Raw genomic sequence first — 16,459 nt, 5'->3', positions numbered from 1 at the left:
AAAAAATGTGACTGATATCCCGTGACAGCTATGTTACGTCACATCACATGTCACTTCTCCCGCACCGCTCCACCACAGCAACCAACTCAGATAGGCGCTATTGCTGTTATTTATATCGTGGAATGTGAACACATCTTAATTCTTTAAATGACGTCATCGCCTTTCTCTTTTGACAACGACATTCACAGAGCAACGTGTCTATGAATGTAATTTAAATTTTCGCCGAGTTAGTCAACCGGCTCGTTGGTCTAGGGGTATGATTTTCGCTTAGGGTGCGAGAGGTCCCGGGTTCAAATCCCGGACGAGCCCGCTCATCTTTTTGCCTTTTTGAATTTTCTTTTTCTTTTTTATTATCATTATTTTTATTCACTTAAATGTATAATACTAAATGATAATACATTTTGTAAATAATAAAAATATATACCTAAGTTCAGCAGTGGATGTCCTGTGGCTCAAATGAGATGATGATTTTTTTTTTATGTGACAGGAGGCAAACGTGCAGACGGATCACCTGATGGTAAGTGATTACCGTCGATATATTAAATTTGATGATATATTAAAATAATAATATTTATTATTAGTTTTAATTATCCCAGTAGGAGTGAGAATTAATTGAAGAAGAAATAAAAGTAAAAAATAATTACCTATTGAATGAGTAAATACATTATTCAAGTACAGTTAACTCTAGTTATTTTAAACATTCAGAGAGTAAACTGAAAACTGCTGCAACTAAAGAAAAAAATATTGAAAGAATTGAAGCGTGTTTGAAACAATTAAAATGAAAATCGTGTTTATGTGTAAACCAAAATTTAATATCTAATTTTCTACATTAAAAATTGTTGCTAGCAATTACCTATCTAATCTCCCCTCGAGCAAAAGGGACTATTCATATCGCTCGCATATTAACGTAACCCTACCGCGGGCTTAGTACCTTACAATAATACCTATTAAGTAATAATATTATAGTGGTTCCCAAACTTCAATTTATGAAACCCCATAATATTTCATTTACTATACCTATCTTATACAAATCTCTGTGTCCAAAATTACACATCCTAGCTAAAAAGCTTTGTACCAACCAATGAAACGTAGAAAAACTGTAGATGTAGAAGCTTTTTCGGCCGTTTGGTGAGGTGGTTCGTAATCGTAACGGACTACGATGCCGAGGTTACGGGTTTGATTCCCGTACATTACAAACATTTGTGTGCATGAACTTATTGGTCTGGGCGTTTTCTAATTTATAAAAAAAAATATCTTTCTTTATGTATATCCGTTCTCAATATACCCGATTACCCATACCCCAGTAGTACCCATAGTACAAGCTTTGCTTAGTTTGGGACTAGAGGCACAGAGTAAAATGTCCAAGGATATTTTATTTATTTAAAACTAGCTTTCCGCCCGCGGCTTCGCCCGCGTGGAATTTTGTCTGTCACAGAAAAACAATATCGCACGCGTATTTGCTCACCGTTTAAACCTATCCTGGACTACGACAAACATTTTAAAACCAAAATCAGCTCAATCGGCCTAGCCGTTCTCGAGTTTTAATCAGACTAACGAACATCAATTTATTTTTATTTATATATACAGGGTGTTAGGTAAATGGGTATATGAGCCGACACTAGCCCAAGTTTCTTCAAACATCTCATATTTTCTGCTATACTCCTTTTCATAACTATTTTTGTGTGTTTTTTGAAAAATGAATTTAAAAATAATAATCACATTATGAAAAAAAGAGTTTAAAAAAATTCAAAATCAACTTTGTATGGATAATTTTTGTATTATTACTCCATTTTCTTCCATAAACTTGAATTTTTGACAAATTTCAATATCTAATTACAACGTGTGATATATCATTGGAAAGAAGAGAAGCTAGAGTTATTTTTAAGATTATTGGCAATCCATTATCACCATTAATTTTTGTTTCAATCGAATTCGAAGTAGAATTTTTTATCGTGGTTTGTACTTTTGTTAGACTTTAACGGCTCGTAACTAGCTATTCAATCATTATCTGGATCAGAAATTTATTTTATTTGAATAAAGACATATTCGATATTAATATCAAATAAAAAAAACTGTTGAAATCACGCGAGAAAAAAAATTGAAGCAGTTTTTAGGTCTAATTTCAGAAAAATCTGAAAAAAGTATAAAAATTGACATATCTCCTAAACTATAAAACTTTAGCCATAGAAAGTAAGGTTCAATAATCAGCAAACGACCTCCTCTATACGCGTATTAGCTATGGCGGGTTCAGTTCCAGTCACCCTGTATAGATTATTTCATTTTACGTTTGAGAACCAGAGGCTATGAAGCCTACACGCCTATAATGTTTGTATTCACTGAGTTAATGACTTTCAATTGCTTACACGGAGATCCCATACTTCAAGCAAATAAACTTCGCTTCTAGAATATTATAGAATGTGATTTAATAAACCTAGATAAGATATTCAACGCCTACGTGAATTTTAGTTAACGTACGTATTTGAAATAACTTACAGTTATTTTTCTTAATCAAAATCAACCCACACAAACTTGTTTTCTCAAGAATAAGCTTAATTTGTTCAGAATTATTTTAACTATTTACTGAGACAGTAAATAACAAAAAGGTGAAAGGTGATTTTTGTTTGTACGTTAATATTTGTATGAATGTCTGGCGAATATTTATTTATTTATTCATGAAAAGAAAGCAGCATATAAATCACAATATGTTAGTAAACTAATAGAACTAATAATTTTTTTTACTTAATAGTCTACTTAGCTTGCAACTTACTTGATGGAAGGGGATGATCAGGCCGTAGGAACTCCGCCTGGAACCCACAGAAGAATTGGCTGTCTTACTCGTACCTCCAACTGCCAAAACACGAAAAAATACAGTTAATTATGTCCAATAATAATAATAATGTCCAAGTATATTTATTTATTTAATTAATTTTGTTATAGCAACATTGGATATGGTTACTATAAATAACTTTGCTCACTTTAATTACAAGCAATGGTCTAGCTCTAGATTATACAGTGTGAGTCACGTTAAACTGTACATATGAAAATAGATGAAACTAGACCTATTTTTATCGACAAAAAAGAGGTCAAAAAATTTTTGAGATTTTTTTTTTATTTTTTATAGATTTTTTTTTCTTCCAATTACTTATTGTAAAGAAAACGTAATAACTTTTAAACAAAGCGGTATATCCTGATAAAATAAAAACAGTAATAATGCTAAATAACAGGCAATACTAAAAAAATACATAAAATACACAAAAAATGCCAACAAATAATAAAAAATGATACTTTTTGAAAAAAATCTGCTTAAAAATTCGTGTTTTTTTGGTTATTTGATAAATTTCTCCAAAAAATGTCCCTATAACCGGTGNTAAGCGGATTTTTTTCAAAAATTATCATTTTTTTATTATTTGTTGGCCTTTTTTGTGTATTTTATGTATTTTTTAGTATTGCCTGTTGTTTAGCATTATTACTGTTTTTATTTTATCAAGATATACCGCCTAGTTTAAAAGTTATTATGTTTTCTTTACAATAAGTAACTGGAAGAAAAAAAATTCTATAAAAAATTTAAAAAAAATCTCAAAAAATTTTTGACCTCTTTTTTGTCGATAAAAATAGGTCTAGTTTCATCTATTTTCATATGTACACTTTAACGTGACTCACACTGTATTGCGAACAACTCAAACAAATATTTTTTCCCTCTTTCATTCTTTCTTTCATAAATCATCTAAGCGATTCATATCAACGATGACGTCCATGCTTTATTTACAGGGCCTTGTAAAAATGCCAAGAGGACACTGTGGAGATCCCTTAGGAGTCCAACCTTGCGGTATATAAAAGGGAATATAAAAATATCCCCGAGGGTCATGTGCTCACCTACACAATGGTACAGACAAGAGCACATCAAGCTAAAGACGGTGGCCTCTTATGTACTTAGTAATAAAGGCGATTGTGCAACAGAAATGTATAGTCTGATGTACTGTCTGTTCCAGGTAGGTATAGACAAAAAGCGGCTAAAAATAAATTGAAGTCCGACATGTGCTACTCCAATATACCCTTTAAGGTTGAAGAAATAAGATCCGCAGATATAGCCGGGGTTTACTAAGAAATTCATTAAACCCGCACGTGTACGGAACCCAAACGTGGATGGACACGGCAAAGATTTTAGCAACAAGCATTTAGGGATGCATTTTTAAGAAAACACGCACGCATTTTACTGACTGACCCTTGTCTGAGCCCTGTTCACGGTTATTTTTGATGAGTTGCGTTTTACCTTGATGTAGGTTTCTAATTTTCTACACTTTGGATTTTCTTGTATGAAGAATCTACTTACTTAATTGAAATTCTTGTACTTAACATTAATTAAGAGGTATGTTTATAGAACGAATGTGTTATTCGTTTTATAAACATACTCGTATTTTATTAAAGAAACGTTATCATAATATACTTACTTTTTTGGCTTTCACTGCATATTTCTCATTAATTTCGATGTCCTTTTTCCAGATACCACGAGCTACAAAAAAATAAATACACACTTTTCACCAGATTTTTTTCCGATTCTTTGAAAGACGCACAAAACTTGAAAGTTTTCAACTGAATCATAAATTCCGCATTTAGACACCACAGGCTGAAATATATTTTTAAAATTCATTCAAACTAACTACAGCCCTTAATGAATGCATTATTCAAATTTAATGGAAAAGTGTTTCCATAGTTCCAAGTAAAGACCCACCCTTTTCTACATTTCTATTTCGCGGTAACCTTAATATTTTATTAACACTGGAAGGGCGGTTTTCTCTTTTACTTTAACCTTTGCCTGCCATGGCAGACCATAGTATTTTAGCAACGCTAAATAATTTAGCAGCGGCATAGACCTATATGCAGCTCTTTATATTCGGCCACTCTTCACTGTAAAATAGTGTTTTATTTTACTATAGATTTGTTTCATCTTAAAATTGTAACAATTATTTACTTCTGGTATTAGTTAGACGTTAACCACTATCTTGCGTTGACGAATCGACGATGACCCGCAGCGAATAAATCACTTGATTTCCACCAATTTTCCAGTGTCTAATCTGGGACACTTTATTTTATCAAATCACGATGTTATACCTACTATACATTTATCTACAACCAGGGACCACATCAATCAACATCGCGTGTTTGCGACAGAAGCCCGTGGTCTGAAGTTTCTGACAATCGATTCTACCATTTCTAATTGTGTGCAGTGTAGGTTATTTTTACTTGTAGTTAAGCTGAAAAACACTAACCGAATTTCTTGCGATTTTTGCAAAAATTTTATAATGCACACAAGTAAGTACTTACCTACTTGTAGGTCTTAAAATAAATGTGGACGTCATTTCACTGAAATTATGATAACTAATTATTTTGTCTCGTAGTGTAGCTTTCAAAAATATCCTAAATCCTATTCGCCCATGCTAATACACTTATTACATGTTGGCTACGTTTCCTACTAATGAGCCGTATCGCTGTATCAAACTTGCTTTTGGACGGCTCTAAATTGCAGCTCCGACGTTCATTTTACGAAATTGCGATGGATACTACAATTAGTTCCAATCCTCGTTTGTGAGGAGACTTGGCTCACAATTCATTGCCTCGAATTTGGGCGCAATAAGTCGTTTAGTCTGAAATATTTAGCTGTTAATTAAAGCTTTTGTGCTTTTGATAAATAATAGGCAACAGTAGGTAAGTATAGTTTGAAACATGCTTTTGTCAATTAAATTAATGTTTTGAAATTCTTAAGGCGTTTTGACATTAAACTTTTTAATAAATTCGAAAGAATTGAAGAAAATAGACTCCCCTCACTTATATTTCCTTTTTTCTTAAAAAATAAATATAAGTATGCCTCTTATAAAGAATCCAGTTTTGATTAATTTACTTAGAAAACGAAACGGAACGAAAATAAAACTTTATGGAACGAAAAGTGGTGGCTTGACGTTAACACTTTATGCGCCATATTTATTGTCTAATTTCTATTTACATTTCTCCGTTTACAAACTATTTCATTACATTAATTAAGTGCTGATCACTTATCAAAATCGCCGTCTCATCGCGGCCGAGTGACTAACGAGTGGGTCCACTGCCTCGTTAGTGGCCGCGGCCATTTGTACTTGTAAACCATCCGACCCGTCTAATTACAGGCATATATCCACTAAGTACGCAATCTGCACTAATTTAGTGGGGAGATCTAATAATGCTTACTAAATACAGTTAGCTGTCACTTACATTGTATTGTAGCAAAATTTTGATTTTGTTAGATAGTGAAACTTTAACCTCAGTAAATGCGATTTTTATTACACGCCAACATTTTCTGATGGTATAAAAGTGCTTAGTTCATACTAGGGACAATATTTCAACCTTGTTAAATTCTTGAAAAACAGGCTTATGCTGCTGCCTTGTCTTAGCACTGGCCGACTTTTTTGTCTCAAAGCAGTGGTAGGTTTAATGTAAAAAAATATTTCGGGTTATGTAAAATTCTGAAAAAGAAACGGTGATAGGTACAGGTACTTCTTTTTCGCCCTTTATTTACTTTTTGAGTAAACGAAACAATCGAATCTATTGAATAAAACAACACGTTATTTTTACCAATTTTATTGTAATTATTCTTAACATAAATAAATTAAGACTTAGTTACCTAGAAGCCGGTAATTCTGAATATTCATTCGTTCCGGAACCCGTATAATTGGACTCCGGACGAATTATACGGCAAATAAATATAATTCCGGCATAAGTCCATCGGAGTTAGCCGAGTGGATCTCGCAATTTATGCTGAGGCCGTATTAATAAGCCGAATTTTATCTGACTGCCCGAAAATTGCAAATTAAAGAACTCAGCGCCAGACTCTTTTTGAGTGGATTAAAAAAGTATTGTACACAAAGTTTTGTTCTGTATTTTACGATTATATGCTGAACGGCAGTGTTTTGTTTTCAGTCGGTTTCTGTAATTATTGACTTGAAAATAAGAACGGATTATAAATACGGACTTAGGAAAATTTTGATATTTTAACGCCTACCCTGCAATTTGCATTGACTCTTTAATATTTTATTTACTAAACGACTTTTAGGTGGGTATCCCAGAAAACCTCAGTCCATTTTTTTGTTTTAATATAATTCACTTAAATAATTTGTGACAAAACTTATATCTAAATTACATACTAAATGTGCGAATGATAGAAATGTGTTTGAGCAAGGCTTACAAATAAAATAATGAACAGACAGCCTTTTCTAAATTAATTTCATAAGGTTTTTTTTTATGTAAAGTGAGTAATTTAAGGCGGTATACACAAAGTCGAATTAAATTATAATTTATGAACACTTTCAATGTAGATCTAGATTAAAAATTAAGATGCTAGAAAAATATGACATTTTAAATTATTCATAAAGTAAAAAAAATATATTTTTGTCACTCGACTAAAAGGTCAAGTTTAAAAGTTCAGTACAAATAAATTATTGAAGTTTTTTGTTTTAGAAAAGTCAATTATATCTAAATAAACTAACAAAATCACATAGATATTGTTTGATATTGTCGCACAATGTTGAACACAACCAAATGCGAAAATATTATGCGGGAATAAATAACAACTTCGTCAAACTAGTATATGCTGTTTTTAGGCTATTACGAAACGAGACTCAATATTCGATTCAGGTCTGAGATCTGTTGAATGTTAATAATTAGAACTATCAAAATCAGACTCTATGCTTGAGTCTGAATCGATTTTTAAGTGTTGTTTCATAATACGGGCCTTAGACTGAGTACAGACATCCTGAAAATATTTTATTGCCTGCTATTTTTTTAATGGACTGGCTATTTATCCTAAGGATTTATTATCGCAGTAATTTGCCGATGACGAGTGTTTATGGAAATATTGATCCGATATTACTTATACATAATATTGATCCAATGCTAATTATTTAACTGACTCGTCATTATTAAAGCAGGAATACGAGTCTGCATGAATTTGAATGTCAAAAATGTATATTAATATTATAATAGTATTTGCTATGAATACAAATTAATTATGACGTTTTTATGGGATGTCTGTCCATACTACAAGCAATCATTTTTCGGCTTTCGCCAACAGCGTAAACAAGTTTGACAAACGTCAGTTTCACTGACTACTAAGGTCTAAGCATCCTCTGCGACTTGTCGCACGAATAAACCATACGACTTTATCATGCGATTTAATCGTGCGACTTAGTCCTGCGACTTAGTCGTGCGACTTTATAACTGGCAGTCGTGCCTGTCAGCGTTTTCGGGCCAATCGCAGACATTGAGTTTCACGTTGAAGACTGTTCCCGGTTGACACTTGAACTGCATTCCTTCGCCGTTGACGCATCGCCAGTACTGTAAAAGGCAATATTTTATGTGAGAAAACTATTAAATTCTGATACAAAGTAGGAGTCCTAATAATTTTATATAGGTCTAATTTAACTACTTTTAATTATTTAAGGGCCTGAATGAAAGGTACTGGAATGTGGATGACTCTACCACAAAAAGACTTCGTAAGTGACTTATTAAATTCTTCCTTCATTTATGTTTCACGGTTCCTTCAAGTTAATAGGAAGAGAAAACGGGCAATATTGTGGTAGGTCCATAGCGACTATACAACAAAGTAACTTCAAAAAGTACTGACATGAAAGAAAACACGCCTCACACAATACTGAAAGTTCCTAAAGTTTCCAATGGAATTATCCGAGTAAAGCAGTAAGTTTAGTGTTTACCAGGGATGTTATGGATATCCGTAACCGTAACCGAAACTTTCGGATATCCGAAATAAAAAATATCCGAAACCGTAACCGTATCCGATTCAAAAGTTTCGGATAGTTTCGGATGTAGGCTGTTTAAATTGTTTTTTGTAATACACATAACAGCCTGATTTACCCTTATAATGCCATCTAGTATTAATTTTTATTTTTTTATTTCTTTTTATTCGATGTAAAGTGTGCGGCCATGAATGAACCGTGTTGGACAACTATTGCAAATTGCATTCTAAAGCACAGATATCCGTAACCGTAACCGAAACTTTCGGATATCCAAAATAAAAAAATATCCGAAACCGGTATAATATTATTCCTATATCCGTAACCGTATCCGAAAACCGAAACTACATAATATCTATAACATCCCTAGTGTTTACCTTGTCACATTGCTTCTTGTCGGGTATGTAGTCTTCTTCCGAGGTACAGATCTTGTCGGAGTTTCCAATTTCATTTTCCTGAAATTTTGTTACGTTTGAGTTAGACTTCAATGAATCCAGCAACTATTATGATACATTAATACATTTATGAGACTAGCTCATTTTCAGTTGAATATTATACAAGCACAGTACTTGAAACATTTGGGTCCTCAATTAATATACGAGTATTTCAGTAATTAGTAAAGAAGAATTTTCTTATCAAACTTAAACTATTTTTCGAAACTGTTGGGTTAATTTGGCAGAGACTTTCACTAGAAATTAGCTGATGTTAGGAGTAACTTAAATGGGAACCTTAGCAAGAAATAACCCAAAAACTAAAAAATCAGAGGAAAACTGAATTCTTTGCGTGCGAAACCGCGAGCATAAGCTAGTAAAATACTCGTAAAAAATGATAAATTACTTTGGACATTCTACAGTGCGCTATCTAGTACAAACCAAGCAAAGTTTGTACTAGGTACTAGACTAAACGAGACGTATAATACAAATAATAATAAAAATGTTTATTATCTCTCACAAAGGTTACAGAGCTGCAGAGTTGGTACAAAAGGACTTAATTAAGTAGTTGACTGTTGCCTTGTGTGTGATAGACTGGTGCCTGAGATAGGTTTTTTACAAAACCCGTATGACTTATTTAAATACTTTAGTAATCTAATCTACTCGTTTCAGCCAAATGACGTCCACTGCTGGACAAAGGCCTCCCCCAAGGTTTTCCACAATGAACGGTCCTGCGCTGCCCGCATCCAGGCTCTTCCCGCGACCTTTACCAGATCGTCGGTCCACCTAGTAGGAGGCCTGCCCACGCTACGTCTTCCAGCCCGTGGTCGCCACTTGAGAACTCTAATCTAATCTACTATTTAGAAATATTAATATTATCTTTAACTTTAGAAATATTGATATTATTTATTCACTTACAGCTGGCAACTCCACTTCAGGCTGCTGCGCCTCTTCCTCCGTGGTCGATGCAGTAGGCGCGGGAGTCGGCAGACTAGTCGTCGGCTTTGGTTCAGGCCGACTAGTCGTGGCCGGCTGACTAGTCGTAGACGGCTTACTAGTCGCAGGCTTACTAGTCGTCGTGGTAGGGATAGGGTCGCCTTCAGAAGGGTCGGACGGAGTCGACGGCGGCCTGGCCCATTCCGGCTGAAGATAAAATCGCAATGAATAACCGTCGCCGATTTGTTACCAAGATTTATGGGGTCGTTCGCGATAGTTTTCAATGGTGGGCTCGGTATAATTGATTCGAGAATAATGTGTTCTATTTGCATTGTTGTTTATTTATAGTTTGGAGCTTAAAGACGTCAATTAACAATGATCAAAGCTTTCTACTATATATTAAGATATTGTAGGGAGAGCATGGTGGTAGGGACAATGGCATATCGATTAAAAACCTACGTAAATAGGTATTTTATTCAGCAATTGGTAAATTTAAAAAAAAACAATGAAGACTGTGCTACTTTCATTTGGGCTCAAATGTAATTGTAATTAAATTACCGCTGTTTATTTAAACGAACCGAGCTTGTTAATGCGCAGTGTTGCCAGCGAATTAAATATTTGCAGACACATAGAAATTTTTGGTGGAACAGTGTACGCGCTCATGTGTTTGTGAAGGAGTTTTATCAGGATATTTTTCTCTCCACAAAGACCTTGGAAGTCGTCCATGTCAATAGCCCATGTCATAGCGCCGAGGTATCCCTTCTCTTTGATCCAGTTCGTCTTATATTAACGCAGTGTTGCCCTCAAAATAAAATACAGACACTTACCGTGGGTGTGGTGTTGCCAGAACGCGGTGGTGGAACAGTGTACGCGCTCATGTGTTTGTGAAGGAGTTTTATCAGGATATTTTTCTCTCCACAAAGACCTTGGAAGTCGTCCATGTCAATAGCCCATGTCATAGCGCCGAGGTATCCCTTCTCTTTGATCCAGTTCGTCTTATATTAACGCAGTGTTGCCCTCAAAATAAAATACAGACACTTACCGTGGGTGTGGTGTTGCCAGAACGCGGTGGTGGAACAGTGTACGCGCTCATGTGTTTGTGAAGGAGTTTTATCAGGATATTTTTCTCTCCACAAAGACCTTGGAAGTCGTCCATGTCAATAGCCCATGTCATAGCGCCGAGGTATCCCTTCTCTTTGATCCAGTTCGTCTTATATTAACGCAGTGTTGCCCTCAAAATAAAATACAGACACTTACCGTGGGTGTGGTGTTGCCAGAACGCGGTGGTGGAACAGTGTACGCGCTCATGTGTTTGTGAAGGAGTTTTATCAGGATATTTTTCTCTCCACAAAGACCTTGGAAGTCGTCCATGTCAATAGCCCATGTCATAGCGCCGAGGTATCCCTTCTCTTTGATCCAGTTCGTCTTATATTAACGCAGTGTTGCCCTCAAAATAAAATACAGACACTTACCGTGGGTGTGGTGTTGCCAGAACGCGGTGGTGGAACAGTGTACGCGCTCATGTGTTTGTGAAGGAGTTTTATCAGGATATTTTTCTCTCCACAAAGACCTTGGAAGTCGTCCATGTCGATAGCCCATGTCATAGCACCGAGGTATCCCTTTTCCTTGATCCAGTTCATCTTGATTTCCACACTGCGAGGATCCTCGTAACCGACCCACTGGGTGCCCTTGTAAGCGTAGGGGCATTTGCCGTGCTCGTCCCATTTCTTGGTCCATTTCGAGTCGGCGGTGTCGACCTCTGTGCAGATCTGAAAAAAAAGTTAGTTTAGTGGACGTACAAAGATAAATGTACTCCTATAGCTGATACAGGGTATTTTAATGGTACTTGAAATAAAAATTATTTGGTAATTTCCTCATCTCGCAATAATATCTGTCAGCAAAAGTTATTGAGATCATCATCATTTTAGCCATAGGACGTCCGGCGTCTACTGCTGAACATAGTATGATGATGTCCTACGCTGAGCTTTCCGGCACGTTGATTAAGATCTAATGATATATAATTATGGAATTGCTATATAAATATGGAAAAACCCAAAAGAGAGCTGAACAACACTCGCAACTAAAAAACGCAGTGCCAGAATACGGTTAAACAGTTAATACTTTTTTGTAAATACATTGGTTACAGCTATAAAGAACTTGTTATTTTAGTTCCCTGTAAGTTATATAAAAATTATATAAGAGTTACACTTGGCCAAGCCGTAGTTATAACACTTCTGCCACGTGCGAAAAATTGCCTTCCATATTTATGTGGCTACTAGACGTTTATTGCCCGAGGATTCATATCCATACTCAATTTTTATATTTCAGCTTCCTAACATAGTTACTGACTTAACAAATAAAACTAATAACACACCAATATTGTGAAAAGTCATATTAATCGTAGACGAACTCTACAATACTTAGTATAGAAAAGTAAGTATCATTTCCAAAGTAGATACCTACCTTTTTAAAACATAATTGATTTCGTACATAATGGCACTACTAGATACTATTACTATGCTGAAATTACTAGATCAACAATTTAAATAATTACTGGTTTATTTTAATTGATAAATACAGTATTGTGAATAAGGGTAGTTAATTTTCAGCGCCTTGTTGTGCATTACTCAGTCTGAAGGTCGATCCGCCCTGGCGCGTCGTGAACTTGAGAATTTGTCACACTGAATACGATCTTTGGTCAGGTCAAAGTGAATGTATATTTCGTATACTGGATAGCGATGTATGCGAGTGTCGCTGCATTTTTTTACCCGACTGCGCCAGAAGGAGGGTTATGTTTTTTAAGTAAGAACATTCTTTCGTTCGTTTCAGCCAAATGACGTCCACTGCGGGACAAAGGCCTCCCCCAAGGTTTTCCACAATGCACGGTCCTGCATTACGCGACCTTTACCAGATCGTCGGTCCACCCAAATCGTTTGATCCACCTAGTAGGAGGCCTGCCCATGTTACGTCTTCCAGACCGTGGTCATTAGATAAGTAAGAACATTAGTAATTTTTTTTGCACAAATTACTAGTAGTCCCGTTAGCCCCTCGTAAGATAAATAATATGCTTGTGTTACAAAAGGGCTCACCACAATAGTCGAACGCCGCGGCGGTAGGATTCGAACCCGCGTTCCTCGGATTTCGAGTCGGGTAGTCCGACCGACCCCTTCACCGTTCGGCTATCGTGGTTTTTGATTGTAAGCGCCGCCACAGAATAAGTACCAAGCGTCGTTAAATGAAGTCTAGCCTTTAAAAGTGTTTGTTTCTAGGGTTTTAAAAGTGCTTAAAAATACTTTAAAGACTAATCATCAAATTCATCTCACCTCATAATAAGCCCAGAAGCCGGTCGCATTGGTATAAGGAGCAGGGTCGCCGCCTCCTGCCTCTTTATTGATGTAGGTCCCGAGATTGTAGTTGTTGTTCCCAGATGACAGCGTGAAGGAGCGCCCGTAGAAGGGAATGCCGACCACCAGCTTGTTGGTAGGGCAACCTTTGTCTTCCCAGAGTTGGAGGCCGTCGTTCTGGGAAAGAAAAACATTTTCTTATAACATTTGTTTCAGTCACATGAAGATTTTAACTCCGATATAGATCATCATCATCATTTCAGCCATAGGACGTCCACTGCTGAATATAGACCTCCCCCAATGACTTCCACATCGCACGGTTGGTAGCGGCCTGCAGGCCGATATATGCAGGACAGCAATCTATTTCAATAGTAAGATTAATCACAGGCTTGAACCTTTTATAGGGTGTGCTTTCATACTTGTGTATCGTTTTGTAATATGAGTCAGTTTTATTTTAAGAAGCAGTTTGGGTACCTAACCGTTTTAGTCACGGTGAATATTGTTAAATCAATGATTGATTGTCATGAGCAATAATGATAATTCAAAATCCAATGGTATCAAAAAACTCGCATCTAGCACATAGATTATAAAGTTGCTGATAGTAGTTTCTAAGTATCAATACGTAAATGGCTGTTTAAGGAGATTAAAGCTTTGCTATATTGCAAGAGCGCGTTTTTAATCACTTGCCAGAAATAGGCAGTACGCCTAAAAGCCTTTCTTCGGCAGGAATACAGTAGGTACTGCTACAGTGTACAACTATGAAAATTGAACCTTAATACTTACAACATTAAGCTTCTCATAAGCCCACTGGTCGTGAGGACGCTTGTACAAAGGCGAGTGCACATCAGCGAAGCCGGCCCAGTTGCCGCGCAGGTCGTATGACATCACGTGGATAGCGTCGAGTTCCCTGCGAATAAATTACAGTGTAAGTGGACCTTTATGATTTATTAGTAGTGAGAATTTGTAAACAAGAACTGCGTTACAATATATAACAGGGAATGAAGTTATAATTATTAAGTAACAAAGTGTTATTCTATGTACTACATAGAAAATACGGTACGGTACATACGGTACCTAACTATGCCTTTTTACAAAATAAAAAATAAATAAAATAATAATAAAGTAAGTAGGTATAAATAAACAAATAACAGTAACGAACCACTTTCAGGTTCTGAAAAAAGATTGTCTCTTTTCGGTTGCGTTGCTATATTTTGCTAGATTTTTATTTATGTAATTAGAAATCAATCGATCAGTTAGTTGACTTTGAAAAATGAAACCTAAAAGTGACGTCAAAGTATAAACAAACTGCATCAATATGTAACAGCGTTTTGACAGCGCAAAAAAGGATCTCACTCAATTGATAGCATCAGATTTCTTATTCAACTATTTCACTATTTTCTTACCAAGTAGAGGTTTTCTTCTAGCATCAAACTTTTAAATTACACTCACTGGCACAATTCCGGCACATGGTATCCCTCCATCAGTCTGAAGTTTGCCAGCGGTACTGCAGCCGTCAGCTCCCATCCCTTCCCTTCCCTGATGAAGGCTCTCCTCAGTTCTTGCACCAGGTATAAGAACTTGTCTTTGTCGGAGAAGGAACCGCCACGGTCCGCTGCGCCGGGGTACTCCCAATCCAGGTCTAGCCCGTCGAAGTTGTACTTGTTTAGGAAGTCTGGAAAGAGAAAGAAGGATTTAACGTCAGGTAAGATCATTGCATTGACAAAATGGCTGAGCTTAATATTGGAATTTAGTAACAAGAGTAGATAAGTTATTATTATTGGTAATGAAAGTGTGAAACTCAAGAGGCTTGAAATTCCTCGAATTAGACAAGTTGTATTTAGTCTGTTATTCAGATTTTTCAAATGAACCCAAAATGGTCGTTTCGTCGGTCGTATTTAAAGAAAGTGGAATAAAATGTGCATAGGACACTTTTAGGAATTCTGAGATATTTTAACAGCATTCATAAACTTAGCAGAAACTTACTATACAGGGTGTCCCGTAATGTAACGTCAAGCCGGAACTGGGTGTTGAGGCAAGTTATGCTGGTTATCAGAAAAATATAAAAAAAAATCTATGTGGCATTTTGTCAAAATAATAGGCATTTAAAAAAAATCTAAAAATTCTACTCCCGGTGACGGTCTTTTTACTCGTGTTGCCACAAATCTTCACTTTTTCCAAATTTTTTTTTTTTGTTATGTAACCCTGAATAATGCTTCTCTAAATTGTTGTCAAAATTACAAAACCAGCTGCTCCAACTTGGATGAAAAAAAATAAAAAAATACATTATTCCCAAAAAAAATTTCAAAATAAAAATTTTGCCAAGTTTAAACTGACTGTACTGAAAAAAAATTGTACTACGTGAGTGTGGCAAGTGACGACATAATTTGGCGCATTTAGTAAGGATTCCAAAATGGTATAACACTTTGTAAAATCTTGGTGTAATTGTCGACAATTTCAAATAATCCCGTTTTTAACTTTATCTACCTTGGTTAAAAATATTATTCTAATGTGCGCAAAATTCAAGTTTCTGGCTTAAGTGAGGTGGAGAAGCCATTTTAAAAGGTATGAGCGGGACGGAGAGGGCCATCTTACCAAGGATGTTATGGATATCCGTGACCGTAACCGAAACTATCGGATATCCGAAATAAAAAATATCCATAACCGTAACCGAAACTAATTCAAAAGTTACGGATAGTTTCGGATAAAGGCGGAGTCTAAGGGTACAATTCCAAACTGCAAATCTCTATGAAATCTGCAGTATACACGCCGCAGCTGCAATGCCGCGCTGCCGATTTCATAGTTTTGCAGTTTGCGGTTGCAGTTTGCGGTCTGCGGCCCGTCTTGGAATTGTACCTTAAATCTTAATATTTGTTACCAACTTGTCTGGCATTCGCTGGCACCATCTAATATGCCAGCCTGTTTTACCTTTATCATACATAGGTGTCGTCTTAGTTGGTACATAAAGTAGCTA

The 16,459-nt window shown here is 35.8% G+C and overlaps 1 protein-coding gene and 1 non-coding gene across 3 annotated transcripts in view; one reads left to right on the top strand and one right to left on the bottom strand.

Moving 5' to 3' along the window:
- The first annotated feature begins 237 nt into the window (after nucleotides 1–237).
- TRNAP-AGG (transfer RNA proline (anticodon AGG)) lies at nucleotides 238–309 on the top strand. Its single transcript has one exon. It is a non-coding gene; the product is annotated as a tRNA-Pro (tRNA).
- Nucleotides 310–6,593: 6,284 nt separating this feature from the next.
- Cht5 (chitinase) overlaps nucleotides 6,594–16,459 on the bottom strand; it is a 35,338-nt gene continuing 25,472 nt past the window's right edge. The window contains exons 6-12 of one of the 2 annotated variants that reach the window (XM_028320832.1): nucleotides 14,938–15,160; nucleotides 14,272–14,395; nucleotides 13,468–13,665; nucleotides 11,617–11,913; nucleotides 10,127–10,351; nucleotides 9,155–9,232; nucleotides 6,594–8,361 (exon numbers count right to left, since the gene is read on the bottom strand). In XM_028320832.1, the coding sequence (XP_028176633.1) occupies nucleotides 8,239–8,361; nucleotides 9,155–9,232; nucleotides 10,127–10,351; nucleotides 11,617–11,913; nucleotides 13,468–13,665; nucleotides 14,272–14,395; nucleotides 14,938–15,160 (1,268 nt within the window). In that variant the 3' untranslated portion in view covers nucleotides 6,594–8,238. The remainder of the gene's footprint in view (nucleotides 8,362–9,154; nucleotides 9,233–10,126; nucleotides 10,352–11,616; nucleotides 11,914–13,467; nucleotides 13,666–14,271; nucleotides 14,396–14,937; nucleotides 15,161–16,459) is intronic. The other variant, XM_028320833.1, reaches the window with a different exon arrangement.

Source organism: Ostrinia furnacalis, unplaced genomic scaffold (genome assembly GCF_004193835.3).
Source record: "Ostrinia furnacalis isolate ACB-3 unplaced genomic scaffold, ASM419383v2 OfSCF7454, whole genome shotgun sequence".
Taxonomy (NCBI): Eukaryota; Metazoa; Arthropoda; class Insecta; order Lepidoptera; family Crambidae; genus Ostrinia; species Ostrinia furnacalis.
Note: the sequence above shows the minus strand (reverse complement) of the source record. Positions and strands in the feature narration are given on the sequence as shown.